Source organism: Daucus carota, chromosome 1, assembly GCF_001625215.2.
Source record: "Daucus carota subsp. sativus chromosome 1, DH1 v3.0, whole genome shotgun sequence".
In the NCBI taxonomy this organism is placed as follows: domain Eukaryota; kingdom Viridiplantae; phylum Streptophyta; class Magnoliopsida; order Apiales; family Apiaceae; genus Daucus; species Daucus carota.
Genome location: NC_030381.2, coordinates 37,698,255 through 37,716,948, shown reverse-complemented (window position 1 = coordinate 37,716,948; position 18,694 = coordinate 37,698,255). Strand labels below are relative to the sequence as shown.

At 31.4% G+C, this 18,694-nt stretch overlaps 1 protein-coding gene across 6 annotated transcripts; it reads left to right on the top strand.

The window, feature by feature from the left end:
• Positions 1-7,360: 7,360 nt before the first annotated feature.
• Positions 7,361-17,581, top strand: LOC108206061 (uncharacterized). Of its 6 annotated transcripts, none has more exons than XR_001804064.2 (3): positions 7,373-7,476; positions 16,297-16,395; positions 17,311-17,581. XR_001804064.2 is itself a non-coding variant. In XM_017376247.2 (2 exons), exon 2 carries the CDS (start codon positions 8,864-8,866, stop codon positions 10,223-10,225), a length of 1,362 nt encoding a protein of 453 aa, XP_017231736.1. In that variant the 5' UTR covers positions 7,361-7,476; positions 8,851-8,863; the 3' UTR covers positions 10,226-15,120. The 6 variants fall into 6 exon arrangements, 1 of the variants encoding a protein (XP_017231736.1); XR_010286160.1 differs by lacking the exon at positions 17,311-17,581 and adding an exon at positions 16,464-17,304 and having other exon boundaries at positions 16,318-16,395; XR_001804063.2 differs by lacking the exon at positions 17,311-17,581 and adding an exon at positions 16,485-17,304.
• Positions 17,582-18,694: the final 1,113 nt, after the last annotated feature.

Genomic DNA, 18,694 nt, shown 5'->3' with positions numbered 1-18,694 from the left:
CTACCCCCTCCCCCGGCAACTAAATACAACCTCATATGCAACTGAATGCCTGATTTCAAGTTCCACTTTTCAAATGTCATTTTCGACCTCATCCTTGGAATCCATATATATATATATATATATATATATATATATATATATATATATATTCTGAAAATCTGGTGGAAATTGACATTTGGAGACTGGAACTTGAAATCAGGCATTTGGTTGCATTGCATTTGGTTGCATTCAGTTGATTCTATTTTGATCTAATGGCCCCGCCAGGGGCACCCATACATCAGTTGTAATTTACAGTTTTCAGTTGCATTTAATTGCTTATGAGATTGCATATTCAGTTGAATATTGCTCCTGCGGGGCCTGCAACCCAAATCCACCACAATATCACCCCACCCTAAAAAAATTCAGTTGCTTATGAAGTTGCATTCAGTTGATTCTATTTTGATCTAATGGCCCCGTCAGGGCACCTATACATCAATTGTAACTTACAGTTTTCAGTTGCATATGAGATTGCATTCAACCATATGCAACTGAATGCAACCTCATATGCAACTGAACTGGAACCTGATTTCAGGTTCCAGTTCTCAAATGTCATTTTCGACCTCATCCTTGCAGTTGCATGTGGTTGCATTCAATTGCAGAAAGGAGGGGTAGTATTTTTGCAATTTAGAAACTTAGTGTAGTAAAACTGCAAATAGCTATTCTTGAGAAAAGTAAATTTGCAAAAATTTACTTTTTCTTATATATTTATGAAAAAACCCCTATTTAATAATAGATTTGAGATTGTGGAGGAAAGTAGTGGGTGTAATAGTGTTTATTTAGTAAAAAGAGAGTATAAAATATAGAGGTAGTGGGTGTAATAGTGAAAAGTAGTGTTCAAAAATAATAAGTATTGTAAGTTCATTCTTTTTGGGACGTCCCAAAAAGGAAATGAGGTCACATAAAATGGGACAGAGGGAGTAGTATATTTAAAAGATTTCAGAGAAGATAGTATATGGGAGAAGTAATAAATAAGACATTTTTGTTATGTAATAATATATGTAGAAAGAAAGTTGAGAGAGCTAGACAAGAGAAAAGAAGTAGACATGATTGTATTATTCATCTCATCACATTGCAAGCTCAACAAGTGGCTTTTATAGGTCCTTGGTAGATAAGTTACAAGACAAGTGAAAAGTCAAAAGTCACATACATTATTGATAGGTCAATCCAAGAGCCAAAAGTCATGAGGTCAATCGAAGAGCCAAAAGTCATCCACCTTTATATTTCATAACACTCCCCCTTGGATGACTTGTATCAACGTCATGCCTCGTTAAAACCTTACTAGGAAAAACCCAGTGGGAAAAACCCTAGTGAAGGAAAAAGAGTACATGAGTTGTACAAAATAAAAACATATCGTTTATGTCTCCCCCACGTCACGATATAACTATAAAAATCAGTAAATATGTCGAAGTATGCTCATCCCGTGTACTAATTTCTCGAAATGAGTGGTAGGAAGTGCCTTTGTGAAGAAATCTGTTGGATTCCTTTAATCATCATTCCTTGCATGTGATGCTGCCTGCAACAATTAAATTCATAGCAAAAGAAAATATCCACTATAATTTATTCAACTTTTGATCCCCTATTTCTTTACGCCTGCAAAATTAGCTTAAAACTTTATAGAATATGTTAGTGGAGATCGAATAAAATCACTTTGTAAGTTCAGGATTAACACGCTCTTAAAGCGAGCGATCCCTTAACAATGAACACTAACCGAAAGCGGAGACTTACTTTAAATAATTATGTCAAACCATGTATGATAAAACATGTCATAGTTTACTTAGATACGGTACCTCAGGACTGAGAATTTCTTTCAAGTGTTCAGAAAAGTCAGTGTACCATCGTGTATTTATAATCCTTCTGGGATTCCCATATGACAACATATCATTCATCTAAGAGTAATTCTTCTTTCAATATATACACCAAAAAACACTTTATCACATAATATAACATCAGGTGCAACTCAATTCAATGTTAACTAGAAACACATTCTAGTTTCCATCTGCTCTGGCCAGAGACTTTATGAGTTGTCACCTATAGATATACAATGATAACACGTATTTGTCCAGAATCCCTTTTCCATTTGAGAGGGTATAGTTCTCGAGAGTTTATTATACTGCTTCTGGCAGTTAAGATCCTTCTAGGATGATTATTGTCAAGTGGGTCGTATAAAACTTAAATTGAACATTCACATATTGCGGGATTATTTCGCAATCAAATAATGATTTCCACCACAAATACTATTACTCTTCATAACCAACACAAGGTTATCATACAATTATTTGAGCTTTACATATCTATAATTTCATTTTATTTTCGCACAAATAATCATACATATCCCACTGACTTAACACCTTTGGGTGTGTGAACTGCAGTTTCAAAAATTTCTCTCTACTTTTTTTAGAGATAATGATTCATAGGGCGCACCACTTTCACAACTTCTGGTGTGAGAGGACTACTGGTCCAAATAATTTTTCTTTGTAATTGCCTCAATTATATCATTTATTTTTTGGCCAATGTTATCAATATTTTCTAACAAATTCTGCTTCATGATCCTCATTGTTATCAATAACCTCAAGTTTTATAAATATCATCGACGTCGATTCGATTTATGGTTCCACTTCATTCTGGACAAGGCATAATATATCGAAATCTCAATAGTTTTCATTACTTTTATTTTCTCTAATTTGTCATGTCTATAATCTCTTCTGGAGATCCTTCAATGCCATGTCTATAATCTCTTCCGGAGATCATTCAGAAATTATTGATTTCTCAATCTAGCCATCATCAATTATTGCTCCTTTTCAACTTTTTTTTTTGTATAAGATATGGAACCAACTTGCCTATCACGCTTCAGGCGTTCTTTAGACATAGTAGTATCTTGAGGTTGTCCTTCTGCGACATTTAAATCATAGGAGCATATGTAGCCGGTGTCCATGACATATATTTTCTGGTCATCAAAATGAATTATCTTATGAACTTCTGGTTCATATTCTTTGTTTTGAGGATCAAGATGAGGCAATGATAACTCATTCTCATATTTCTACTTTCACCGGCTATTTATTTTCTCCCCCTGATTTTGGGAAAACAAACTCATTAAATCAAGTCACAACAAATACATATTGATGATTCCAAATGCACTCATATGTAATATATATCCAATTGAGGAATCGATCTTACTAATGTGGTGGAAAATCTGTGATGACCAAATAATTTATTTAAATGGGGAGAGATTATGAAAATTTTGTTTATATGATGATGCGAATCGATAAATATGTGATACAAAATAATCACTAATTTGAGATAATACTCATTATGAGATGCACCAGCATTATAAACATATATTTTAAATAATGAATCTCGCATACGTCAGGCTGCGAGTTGATAATACTTTTGTATACAACCATATATTTCACAAAATATCTCACTGTTCAACAATATGATATTTTCATCTCATGCCATATCTTCATTAATTTATTCTCAAAGATGATAAATCACAATTATATCTTTGCTGGTGATCAATTTTCCTTTATAACCACTGAGAAGAAGAATCTACAGTTTCTTCAACAAAAGTGCATATAAAATTACTATTCGCATCTTTAACAAATTAAGGTGGCTTAGCTAGTCAGGCCAAACTGTAAACTTATAAGTAAACTTCTGGTTTACTTCAAAATCAATTTCAATTATGCTTATTATAAATTAGTGGAGAATCTTTATCCAAAATACTTTTAGTGTCATGAATTAGATTCACTATTTAAAGGCCTTAATATCTCAATGCGATAAATTATATAAATTTTATTCATCAATTTTCTTGGGAGAGAATAATTGCATCAATACTTTATATGCTCTTCTGGAGTAAAATGTACTTCTGAGAGTAGATAAAAATATACATGCTCTTCGAGAGCCTTATACATGCTCTTCCGGAGCCTTATACTTTCTCTTCCCGAATCTTATATTTAGAAAAACTATAATGAGGCATCATATATAATCCTCCCCTTTGGATGACTCATTTTAGATATGAAATATTGATACTAGTCATCTTTATATCAATCAAGAGAAATATTCCTTATACACATAATAAGAATATGACTTAGAGAATTTGTAATGTCATGACCATTGCTACTATCATGATTGATATCCTCTGATTTTCTAATACTGTCACATAATGGTACGATATTATTTGTTGCAATTCATAATCATTTCATCAATAATTCAAATTTAGTAAACCACATTTAGTCACGATATCAACTCATGCATTTAACACCCCAAATATTTCATCAATTGCATAATATTGTATCTGCGGGACATAATATAATATTTATTTAATCAAAATCTATTATATCCAAATATTATACTATTCTTTATATAGAACCATCCTTCAGGGATATTATATCATCTAGGATAAACTCATGATTTGAATATTATTCTACTATATCACTCTTCTGGAATGTAATCAAGTGTTTAAACACACAACATTGATTTTATAGACCTCGCTCAATATTATATTTATGAAAAATATGATCAATATCCATTAGAAATTTCACAAAAATTAAACACAACGTCAATGTGTGATGATAAAAGAATTTTATTATAGAGAGACAACTTCTAGTTGTTATTACGTGCAACTTCTGGGTGCAATTATATACAATCAATCTATTAAAAACAACGTCAAATAGGTGTTGTCGATAATACCAACATCATGTAGCTCAAGTGAGATAAAAAAAATCACTTTTACAAATGTTAAGTTTTAAATCAATTTTAAATTTAAAGACATGGAGTGATATTAACATTCTATCAACATCAAGAATATCACATAGAGATCACATAATATCACTTATTTGAAGCATGAATATGTAATATATTTAATATGTGAGCAAGACATAATGTGTGCCCATAAGCCATCTCTTCCAAACCATAATATATAAAGTTTTGACTATCTCAAAATTTGGGATGTCCTCTAAGAAGAAAGATTAAATATGGACAAGTAAGGATTCGTGTATCATATATTAATCCGAGATACATAGACAAAGACTAGAGGTAAGGTCATACATAATGTACATAGATAAGAATGATATAGAATTTTTATCTCTCTCGTAGAAAAATTAGCCAAGTCATTAATAAAGCTTACTATCAATTTAAACTCATATGAAATAGATAATGACTTGAGAAAAATCAATTTTAGGATAAAGTGGAGCACATATGACTCATGACCTTTTAAAGATTAGGACGACTTACTATATATTAATCATGTACAATTTATGGATTAGAGAGACATTAATAAATTATGATTTCTTTTTTATGGATTCATAATAAATTGATCACATGTACACAAATATAAATTTTTCATATATCCTATTTGTCAAATTAAAAATAATGTAGTGTACGAGAAAGAGAACGCAAGTGAGAATCATCACATGAATTCTACACATATTTTGAGAGTGACATAATATATAAATCTATAGTAATCAACCGAAGGTAATCATCAAAATTATATATAATGATCACTGAAAATATAATATGGCAGAAAAAAATAGCAACATGGTTTTCATTAGTAAAAAAAAACAAGTATCTCACACATATTCAGATTCCAAGAGAGCCGAGAACAGAGATCCAAAATATTTCATCCAATTCCACTACAAGAAACTGGCTTATTAGCGACCAAAATTATCAGCGACCGCAAATCTGGTAGCAAAATTTGACCAATAGTGACCGACGTCAGCTACCGCCTATAAATTGGTCGCTAATAAATTTTAGCGACCGACCGCCGTAGCTAATTGGTTGCAGATAAATATTTTCCCGAAAAAAAAATGGAGGGAAATTTGGCGCTAATTCTATTAGCGACCGTGTCCTGTTTGCGACCGCAAGCTGTTGCCAAAAGTGCCACATCATCAGATTATTAGCGACCGTAGATGGTAGCTAAAAGCCGTCGCTATAATTTTTCCCTCCATAACAACTAAAACGAATTTTTTGGCTCTATACAGCTGCGACCAAGACTATCAGCGACCGAATATTGTTGCAGAAAACTCCACGTCATATTTTAGCGACCGAATGTGGTAGCAAAATTGGTTGCAAATGTATTTTTTATTTTTTATTAACGATTTCTTATTAGTTATGTCTTAATTGATTTTTTTTGAAATGATAAAATAAGATATATTATTTAGATTTTATGTTATAATAAATTATTTTTATTTTTTTTATTTTATAACTATAAATAGAGAAGATGTTTAGAATTTAGGTATTTGTAAAAATGCAAGAAATTTAAAATAAATATAATCTTATTTTCATTAATTTATTAATAGTATTTTTATCAATTATATATATTTGTTCTTTCTAAGAATATAAGCGTGTGTCCGATTCCGTTTCTCGTTATTCTTTATTAATTTATTTTGTAATGTTAATAGATCAAAAAATAGTTCTATTAAATCAAAGTTTATTAATTCTAATTAATAATATTTACAAAAATGTTATTACTTTATAATTATTATCTATATGATGTCTTGAATTTAAGGATTTGTCAAATTACATTAAATCAAAAAATAATTTAAATAATCATTTTTTATTTAATTGTTATAAAAATACATATTTATTTATTTGACAAAATTAGATTTATTTTGATATTAATTAGGATTTTCGTGAATCCTTTCATAAGGGATCAAGAAGCTAGTTATGTGAGAGAATTGAAGACACTTAAAAAATAGTGCCTTCGTTTGGTTTTAAAATATTAATAATTATAGATATTTCTTAAAGTTATCTAGCTTCCGAGTGAATGTAATTAAATAAAATAATATCATATAGCCTTAAATTTTATGTATGAGGTACCAACATATATATTCTTTTTTAATCTTCCCACTTTTTTATGAATATATTATTATCCATTCATCATGTGCATTTTTAAAAAAATAAAATAATTAAATCTATCTCCATAATATCTATATCTAAGACTTGATTTGTTTAAAATCTTAGTTGTATTCACTATTTTCAAGACATTAAATAGGAGCATTAAAAGAAAAAATTTATACAGATAATTATTCCTTAATATATGTAATTTTTTTTTTTGAATAGACATGTAAAAGAGACGTAAATAAATCAATTTTCTTAAAAAATAATAATTTTTGTTTTAAATAAATCAGTTTCCTTAAATAATAATTTTTATTATTTTAAATTATATATTTATATAAAGAGTTGAATTGATATAAAACTCTCATTATCTTTTTGAAATATTTAATTATATTTTTATTATTTAAATATATAATTATATATTTTTGTTATAATAATAAAAAATAAAGAAAGCAGGTATAAAACTGAAAAAGCACCTCCCACGTCAGCTAGTGCGGGTAAAGCAGCGGGAGAGTACGAAAGGTTTCCACTACATCAGCAAGTGCGGGGGTAACGCAGCGGGAGACTACCGACGGTTTCCACTTGCCACGGCGGCTGCAATTCCAGGTATATCTACAAAACCTTAAACCCACCTATTATTGTGTGTGCATCAGGTGTATAATGAGGAGACCGTTGTGTAATTGATTGTGGGAATGTGTAATTGGTTGTGGGTTTGTGCGTGTATAATTATTCCCGTTATACTTAAATGGTGTTGTTGGTTTCTTGTGGTGTTGTTGATTTTAATGTGGTAGCAGCAGGGGTTTTGATTTTATGGTTCAATTATGGAGTTTTGTGTTTGTTTATGTTCTGCTATAGTTTGTGTGTTCGTTGTGTGATCAGGCTTAACTTGAATCTTTGTTAGATATGCACTTATAAGTCTATACAGAAGTATAGTATGTTGTTTTGGATTTTGAAAAGATTGTGCTGCGATCTATTAGTAATTGGTGAATGTTATTTACTGTAATTGTGCTTGTGTGTACATGAGCTTTACACTCTTTTTAAGTTTTCTTGCCAGATTTTAATTTTCATTAATTTTAAATTCTCTTAGATACATCATAAAGACTTCTCCTAATTTGTGTGAAGAAATTGTCATTTGGAGGTATGTGGATATCCTAATTTAACTTCTTTCCTCGGTTCATCTACTATCTTCAAACACCAGTAGAACCTAGATATCCCCAAAATATAGCTCTGAGTCTGCTGAGTAAGTCCTGCTTCGCAACTGCCGAAGGTGAATTGCCGATATAGGATTCAGCCAAAAATATAGCTATGAGTTCCGCTGAGTAAAGCAGTTAAACTTATATTTATAGTTGCTCTACATTCTTAATTAGACTCATGCTGGCTGATATTATTAGGACCAGGACACACAATACCACCCAAAGCTGGAAGCCTGGGAAAACAAGTGGCCACAATAAGATAGGGTGAACTAAGACTTGGACAAGTACTGTAATTCAATTCAGGCAAATAAACACTTACGGCCACAATAACAATAGACATAATCATAAGTAACAATAGATAGTAGGCTGGTATATGAGCTCTTTTCTTTTCACAAACAATCCCTATAAAATTTATTGAAATTATATAAAAATACAAAATAAATCATGGTTAAATTATCAGTGATACTTGCCAAGTATCTTTCCGTGATTTGTATCTTTTTATACACGTGTGGGACATATAAATATAATTTACATTTTATAAAAATATAATAAATTTAGAATAATATAAATTTAGAATAATTATAAGAATATTATTATTGTTTCATCATGTTTTGCATTAGTTTCATAATCTAATAATAAGGTACTGCATTGAGTAACTGGACCGCAAATGCTTTAATGACTAATATAGTTTCATAATCGGATTTGTAGTAGTGATTTGATTTTGGTGGTATATATGGAACTATTATTTGTATATTTAGTTTTGTAATAAAGATGTACTTGTACATAGGTATATTGGTATCATGGACCTCCTTTCAGACCGTAGTTGGATGGCACGACGAAAGTCAAATACTCAGATAGGTGCTACGGCTGAATTTAGAGCCGGTTGCCTAGCATTTTTAGAATATGCATACAGTCACCCAGAATGTGTGAATGATACCAAACAGATACGGTGTCCATGTTTGAAATGCAAAAATTCTAAATATTTGGATAGAGGCATGGTAAACTATCATTTACTAGTTTCTGGTTTTATGAGAAATTATGAAGAATGCTGGTGGGCACATGGGCAGAGAAGAGATGGTAGCTCTATAGTACATACTCCAAGTAGTGGTAGTACTCATCGTATGAATGAAATGGTTCATGATCTTGCTGGACCAGATTTTGATTGGGAACAAGCTAGAGAGCAACCTATGAATTCTGATGCCAAAGAATTTTTTAAGTTGTTAGAGGAGGGAAGCGAGCCACTGTGGCATGGTTGCACCAAACACACTAAATTGTCTGCAGTGGCAACATTACTTAACATCAAAGCTGATCACAACATGAGCCATGAATGTTTTGAGTCTCTTTTAAAGGCCATCAAAAGTATGTTGCCAGAAGTTGAGAAATTACCTGATAACTATTACTATTGTAAGAAAATGGTGAAGAAATTGGGTCTTGGATACCAAAAGATTGACGCGTGTCCCAATGATTGCATGCTGTTTTATAAGGAAAATGAAAATATGACAAAATGTATGGTTTGCGGTCATGATCGGTTCAAACCTAAAAAAGATGGTGTAACTTCAAAAAAATCTTCTATACCGTTCAAGATTCTAAGATATTTTCCAATAACAGATCGGTTAAAAAGGTTGTACATGTCTTCGAGAACAGCTGAACATATGAGGTGGCATGCGAGATCTCCATCTAAAGATGGAGAACTTAATCATCCTGTAGATGGCCAGGCTTGGAAAGATTTCGACAAAGCACATCCACGATTTGCTTCAGAAACTAGAAATGTGAGGCTTGGGTTGTCCACTGATGGTTTCAACCCGTTTGGCCACTCAGCTGTTCCATACTCTTGTTGGCCCGTGATTGTTACTCCGTATAACCTGCCTCCTTGGATGTGTATGAAACAACCATATTTGTTTCTTTCGCTCATGATTCCCGGCCCTAATAGTCCTGGAAAAAATTTGGATGTTTACATGAGGCCGCTTATAGATGAGCTAAAGGTACTATGGAGTGATGGAGTACAAACTTGGGATGTCTCAACAAAATCTAATTTCAACCTTAAGGTAGCTCTTATGTGGACTATAAGCGACTTCCCAGCTTATGGTATGTTATCTGGTTGGAGCACACATGGAAAGTTGGCATGTCTATTATTTCAAAAGCTATTCCAAAAGCAAACTTAAAAACATGTAAACATCTAAAATGATTCCATTTATGTATACTTGGATGAATTCACAACTTACATGTATCATATCAAGAATACTAACTAGTTGAAGTTATAGAAAATTAAGGGACTATTTCAAAAATATCCAAAACTTCTCAATTTTAATGTACAACTAATTTAGTATAATTTTAGGAGAATATCAAAACTAGCATCACTCAAACATATAAATTTAGTATAGTACCATAAAATGAAAAGAATGGTGAAGGGAGGCTTACCTTAAAATCTTATGATTTGATGATCAATTCATTTGAGTTCAAGATTCCTTACTTCAAGAATGTCGTCTTTGAAAGACCACTAATTCGGAAGAACAACAAACTTCTCGTAGCAAGAACAATCTTCATCGATCCTCTTAAAATATCAAGTACAAGAATTTGTGAACAAAGCAGGAGAGTAGTCTTACAAACAAAATTGAAGAGGGAGCCGTACAACATATAACAAAATGAAAAAGCATATCGTGCTGATAACGTGTTATGTAATAATATATGTAGAAAGAAAGTTGAGAGAGCTAGACAAGAGAAAAGAAGTAGACATGATTGTATTATTCATCTCATCACATTGCAAGCTCAACAAGTGGCTTTTATAGGTCCTTGGTAGATAAGTTACAAGACAAGTGAAAAGTCAAAAGTCACATACATTATTGATAGGTCAATCCAAGAGCCAAAAGTCATGAGGTCAATCCAAGAGATAAAAGTCATCCACCTTTATATTTCATAACAATTTTTTAATTTTTGATGAAAATCCTCATTTCACATTCATTCGGGGCTAGAGTGCGGGCATCAAACGAACACCATTTGGTCTGTGAACAAGGTTCGAGGTCGGGAACATAATGGCACTGCTGAAGCGACCCGACGGCCTAGTTTGTGACAACAGACAAGTTTATTACTCTCTCCGTCTCAATTTATAGGTTCATTTTGGAATAAACACACATATTAAGAAAAAAGTTGGTTAGATAGAATCTTATCTCATGTATCATTAATTAGTGCATTGATAAGTGAGAATATAGTTGAGTTTCAAAAAAATTACAATATATATAGGGATTTAGTGCATTGAGAAATGAAAATAATGTTGAGTTTCAAAAAAGTCACAATTAATATGTAGATAAATTTGTATTGAAAGAAGAGAGGGACAAGTGTTTTGGGACAATTTTTTTATCCAAAATGGACCTATAAATTGAGACGGAGGGAGTATCCGTTAAAATCTTAGATTAGATTGAAATGTGCAATAAGATTACTTTGAATCACAACAAATTACTGCTAACAAGATGACGCGACTTGTTACTAATTTGTGAGAACATGTTCAGGTGCAATATGATTACGTAAAAGTTAACGTAGTTACTTGTTGACTTGCGATTTGACATTTGTGATGCCGAAACCAACTTTTACACGTACATACATACATGCATTTGTAAAGTGTTACCGCGTTGTATATATACATGCATTTCATTATTATAGTACTAAGTATACACCATGAGTCACACATGTTTATACTTTTCTGCGCTGATCTCACATATATATGCTCTGAAGAGAATATTGATTTTAAAAAGAAAATGAAAATGAAACTTGAGGAAATATATTAGCAAAGCAAAAGGAGTGCACAATTATTTTCAAGTTGAAGGTAATTTGAACTCATATTATATAATTTAATATTGCAATTTGCATATGCCGACATGTGTAGAATTGTCTCGTACCCTACTTTAAAATCATTTTAGTTTACATTTCGACTTCATAATGATGGTTGTTAAGCTCAATGCTCAACTTTTTCAAAAGCTTCGTGATAGATAAAACCTACTCAAGCTCTAAACTTTCCCAGAAACAACCTTCTGCCCTTAATAGGAGCCACATATTGAGGATTAGATTTCTGTTAAATGCCCTTTAATTATTAACCCTATTTTAATACTGAGAGTAACTTGGCATTGCTTTTATTAAAGTCTTCCACAACCATTAGGGTAATTATGTGACGATTTCCATTGATTACTATACTCTCATTATTTGTTATAGACATGAGTTAATCAACATTAGTCTGCAGTAAAAAGCACTACACTAATTTCTTGTGGAAATAATGACAACATGAGCAATAATTGAGTTAATTATGCAAATTGTTTATTATTAAAAATATATTATAATATAGTTCACATACTTGACTAAAAAAACACAATATTTCACTTTTTGATTTAATTTTTCTGACCTCTTAATATTAGCATTGTAAGTAACCGTTTTTGTATCAAATGTAATTCAATTTATCTTATAAAAATAAGAATAATTATAAATCAAATGATCCTTAAATTTACAAAAAGAGAAAGAAAAGGATAGGCTGATATAAGTTGACCAATGTAGTGGAGGTGAGGTCTCATTTGAAGAATCTTGCTGTAGTTGGTTATCTATTTGGTGCATGGTTGGTATTATCAGGTAATCTCACTTGTCCAATTGTGTTTTCAGAAATCTCAATAATGCAAAAGCCTGTATATATAGCTCAGTGATCTCCACTTAGAAATCATAGAAATACACTGTTATAAATGGATACTTACGCTGCTATGAAGACCCGCGTATACATGTTAAAATGATTATAGGGAGCCATAATTGAGTTGAATATACCACTATACAAGACATCACATGTGGAATATGACCCCCCAATTCTAGAGGATGGAACTGTTGTTTACACATGTATATTTCTATTGCATGGTGTACCTATTTTGTGGGAAGATATTATGACTTGGCTAGTACTTGTGTCTTGTTGTTCCCTTGCAAGTTATTTTTTTTATTTTTATCTTATAATTTTATTTACAATTTTGTTGGTTTTATTTTTATTTATCATAAAACAATGCAATTCCTTAATTTTTAAGTAGTTAAATTATGCAATATTCACTTTGTTGTCTTTAATTTATTTTTTCTTGCTTATTATTTATTACCTCAATAGTTAGGTGGGAGGTAGCTATCTATGCAGGAGACTTTCTGCTATATTTGCTCACATTTATACAGGTATATATGGAGGGCAAAAGGAGAGTTCCAGGATTGAGTCAAAAAGTTTGTTGTTTAAGGAAACCCTATGTGTGCCTATATAAATCGAACTATAATTGAATTCTAGGCCTAGCCACGAAGTCAAACCTTTACTGCATATGTTACCGTAGTCTGACCATTACTCCTTCTATCAATTTTTACACGTAATTTTGATATCTAAAAAAATATATTTATATATATTCTTTTTCAAATTTTTTATTTTTAAATAAAATTTTAACATCTATATTTTTATTTAAAAAAATAAAATTTTAAAAATATTATGTAGAAACATGTTATTTTTACATCTTAACTTATTGTATAAAAATTCAAAGCGGTCCTTATTTTAGGACAGAGGGAGTATAGTATATACTTACATTTGTCATGTGATTTGTTTTTTAACGAGGTATAAACAAATGATTTGAAAAGTTCATTAATTAGTATATGTAAATAAAATAGTTTATAATTTTATATATCTTAATATTGGGGTGAATGAGATATCTATATTCCAATTAAAAACTATTTTTTAATAACGTTATTGGATGCTTGAATGATATATCAGATATTCATCTTTTTCAATTTATTCGAACAAATGCTCAATTAAATTATACAATGCAATGTATATATATATGATCGAGTACTTTCTTTCAATAATGATTGAAAGTGGGTTGATGTGTTGGTTTTGTTCAGCTTGATTCATTTAGTGATATAGTCATTATCATCTAATCGCATTATATATTAGTTTTGGATACTTTTGATATTAATCAATATGTAAAATATTAATATACATCATACCAACATGAACACTCTTATATAAAAGAGTTTACTTCTTCCGTTTTTCTAGCTAGGTTAGTTTATGTTTTGCACGCATTACACCTTTATAAAGCATAGTTCCACAATTTTTTTATAATTTTTTTTAATAAAAGTTTAAATATCAAACTTTTATTGAGGGAAAAAAATTTAAAAATATGTTATGGAAAGTCTTAAAGACGTGTCAAAAAGTAACGTAAAGATATGAGCGGGACAGAGGGAGTAATATGAAATAATAATTTTAAAAAATTCTCTTAAAACAGCAAAAATAAAATGAAAATTTATAGGTATACTTTGACACTGACAAATAATAAAAATAATATTTATATTTGAATAATTCGTCTACCAATTTTACCCTAACTTCACTTACATATTAACTGTTTTATTGCACGTTTCTCAGATGTCTTTGATCGTACAAAGTTGTCCTAATCACAAGTATAACCTATAAACGTCCATTTTTTTATATTACTAGAAAAGTAGGTATTTTCTTAAACAATATATTCAGAAGGCACATTTTCTTTAAATATCTAGAAAAATTAAAAACCTAAATTTTACAAACGATAATTCTATGGCTTTTATTTGCCAGATTGTACATTTGGAATTTAGGTTGACAAGTGGCGAGATCAGCAAGTTTGAACCCGTGAAATCCACGAAAGTGTAGCAAGGAATCAAATCTCTATATCAAGTATCAACAGCTAATCTATACCCTAGAGTCAAATGCTAAATAGTCACATGGCATTGACCCTTGTGCAACTATTGAATGTGCCCATCTTCCTACAAAGATATATACTACTCCCTCCGTTTCAAATTAGATGTCCACTTAAAAAAATTCACATAGTTTAAGAAAAGTGGATGTTAACAAATCAATTGCATTAAATGATTAAAATATGTGGTGTGAGATTGATCTAGGAAATATAAATAAGAGATATGTGGAGTAGAATTGACTTTGGAAATATGATTTTGCATTGAAAGTTGAAGTGGACAAGTAATTTGAAACAAAAAATTTTCTTGAAAGTGGACATGTAAATTGAAACGGAGGGAGTACCTGCTTATCGATCGTTTTACATTATCAAATCTTCTTTCAATTAACAGTCCTTTTCTCTCATCGATTATACTCCGATTTGCCTTGATCTTCGCAATTGCATACCACCAGCTTTCCGCGCGAATTATGTATGGCAAGCCATGTCCTCTCCTTTACGCAAATTTTTCTATCTGTTTTCTCTCATATTCTGTATCCCCACAACTCCACTAGCCATAAATTTGCATCTTCTTGTTCCATTATGTTCTTAAGCTTGACAAATAAATGTGGACAAGGCCGATGCCCTATATGATTGTCCGTGGGTCATATATAGACAAGTCAAAAACACTAAAATCTTATATTTATTTAGGAATTTTTCAATTTATTTTTGTAATTCTTAAATATTGTGTAGAGTAGTCGTTTGTCAAAGATCCGGAACATTCGGAAATACATATATAAGTTATGTAGAAAGATTTGAATATATTGTTAAGTATATAGTCAACTGTGGATTCGGATGTGTGACCAAAAAAAAAAGGAAAAAAAACTGTGGATTCGGATGTTGAAGTTTATATATTGGCGGTCCTGCCGATACGAATGTAATGTCACGATCTAAAAAATTTGTGAATGTGAGCTTGTTACAGAATCACATAATTATGTCACGCTTAGTGTACTTAGCGATCAAATTTATACCACTGAATGCAACTTTAAGTTTGGAACATGTATAATCAAATTATTACAGTGAGCAGCCCCACCTTAATAATACATGCTCAGTTGCTCACTATGCCTGAGAAGAAGTGGCGATCCGTCATAAATGGTATAGTGTCGTCTGTTTCAGGTATAACACGAGGTCCTACTCCTACATGTGAGGATACGACTATGTACAGTGAGAAAGTCTTTGGACTCACGAGTGACGGGTTTTTGAGTCTGGTATGCATTCGGTCGTAGGTTTTGTATATGAGTAGTGCTAGATGCATAATTGTGTACATAATTTTTGTACATAATAATGTGGCATTGGGTTGTTGATGTAAATGTAGGAGGTCATTCCAATTAAAACCCACCATATATCATTATGTGCATGTTTTTGTACACGATTATGTGCATCAAGCATTTTCTTTTGTATATATAATGGCGGAACTAGAATTTAATATTATCCGGTGTTAATTCAGAAATTTCATGGACTTGAAGTTGAACTGATTTTCAAGGACAATGCAGGACTTAAATTGACTTTTACAGGTCCAGCGCTGCGGATAATGCTAAGGAACATGCTTTATAATTTATTTGCTTGTTTCACGCAGATACGTGCAATACAAGGTACATCATTCTGCAAGCCATATTAATTTATTATAAGACGTAATAATGTAGCTTCAATCACTTGGCAGTTGACATTATGAGGTGATTAGGTTAAACAATCAGCTGAAATTGTTTTCCCCCGGGAACTACAACTTATTGCTCTAGAGATTCTTTCCACCAAGAAGAAACAAGAAAACTTTGGCTTCAAGTGTTTGGTATTGATCGTTGAGTCTCTATGTTAAAAGAATGTTCTTATCTTTATATTTTGTTTAGTTGTGGTACAAAAAGTCCAGCCAGTCTAATATGTTTTTGTTTCATTCCCATTATCCATCTTTGTCTCTCCTTTCTATACTTTGTTTGGTGCCTCTTTTGAAAATCCGGGAGCTAGAATATTGTGGATTAGGTTCATTCAGCTACCATCTTTTCAATTTTCCGAGGGGAAAACTACTAAATACACTATACTAAAGCTGTAGACTTGTAGGTTTCACCCAAATTTCTATGTTTAAGCAGAATATAATATTATCTGATGTTTGGATCACGTAAACCGGTTAACGGGAATCAGAAACTCAAGCCATGTATCGGTGGTGTTTTGTTTAACAAATTTATTTAGGAAATAGGAATGTCATTCTCATTTAGTAGCTAAATAATTTACTTCATAGCGCATAGGATAACTATTTCCGTACTATCTATTCCCATTCCTGATTCTCATTTCGATCACAATCTAGACCCCGCTATTATGAGCATACAAGTATATATATAGTTTATGGAGTTGGTGATGAAGTTGCTGCACAATAACATTGAAGCTTAGCATGAAGCTGGCTCGCTGCACCTTTTCAAATTTTCAATACTTTTTTTTCTTGTTGCAAATAGAGATAATACTAAAGACAAAGCACATGCAGTATATATAAATGACTACTTTTAACAATCGAATGTTAGGCTCGAGGGAATTTCGGATCCAGATATTGATTTGATGTTGCAACTAAAGCCGCAGCCAACATTGAAAGTGGAAGATGATGTCTGTCAGATTCCAATAATACATTTACTCCCTCCGTCCCCCTGAGTAGTATACATTGGGGGACGAGGACGCGGCACGGACTTTAATGCTTTTGCAAAGTGTAATTGTGCAATCTATTTTTAAAATTTTTCTTTTCTGAATTAAAGTTTGGATGTTATACTTTTATACAGAAAAAGAAAATCTCAAAAATAAGTTACGGAACTATATTTTATGAGAGCATTGAAATGCGTGTCGAGCAGTTAAAAAGAAACGTATAGAATTAAATGGGACACAGGGAGTACTTTTTATAGAAAGTGCTATTTTTGTTATCTTATAATTAATTGAGATTTAAGAATGGCATTTAATTTGAAGAATACAATATACTTAATTTCAAAAAATATATATTCTGAAATGTAAATTTGAAAGGATCTAAATAATTATTATAAGGTATGGGCAACTGCAGAGAAAAGTGGAAGAAATGATATGGAAGTGGGGAAAATGCAAGAATGGGGGGTGGGGATGGAGGAAAGCACTTATGCAAGTCGTATAATTGAAAGAGAAGTGAGAGGTGTGTTAATGGAGGGAGAATCATTATATTTCAGGAACAAAAAGAATCTATATTTTACTTTTTTTCATGGAATATGCATAATTTTGTTTTATATATTTTCTGCTTTTAGAAATTAGAATACCTTTAGCTTAAAAGACATGGGACTTTTTACATGGGGATTTCATGGTGTGTTTAATCAAGTCCCCAAGGGAGGTGGAAATAATACTGAAAAATATTCTGGAGCACAATGGCGCTCACACTTTTTTTTTTTAAAAAAAAAAGAAGAAATTTTATTAATTAGAAATTCGAAAAGATATCATCTCCAATAACAAATTTGTAGAAAACAAGAATATATTTAATAAACAAGAATTTTTTAGCCATCTGATGAGCAGCCTATGGAAGGGATAAATCCGACATTTTCTTTTAACTTCAACTTGGAGATCTCGAGAATATGACCTACCTCTGGATATAAAATATAATTCTGAAAAATCTGGATTTTCTTATTAAATTTTATAAAATAAAATTTTTATTTTACTAATTTTTTTTTTATTTTTTCATTGAAGTCATATTTTAAGTCCTATTTGGAGATTAATTCCTTAAATCATTTTTATGTTTGTATAGGCCTGTAGCAACGTTTGCTTGTGTAGAATATGGATTACAACATAAAGGGCCATTGAGATTGAATGACAAAGAAACATGTGTTTGGATGGTTGGTGGAAATGGGAACGGGGGTATAGGAATATTGGAGGGTATGGAAAATGGTAACCCAAGTGATGTGG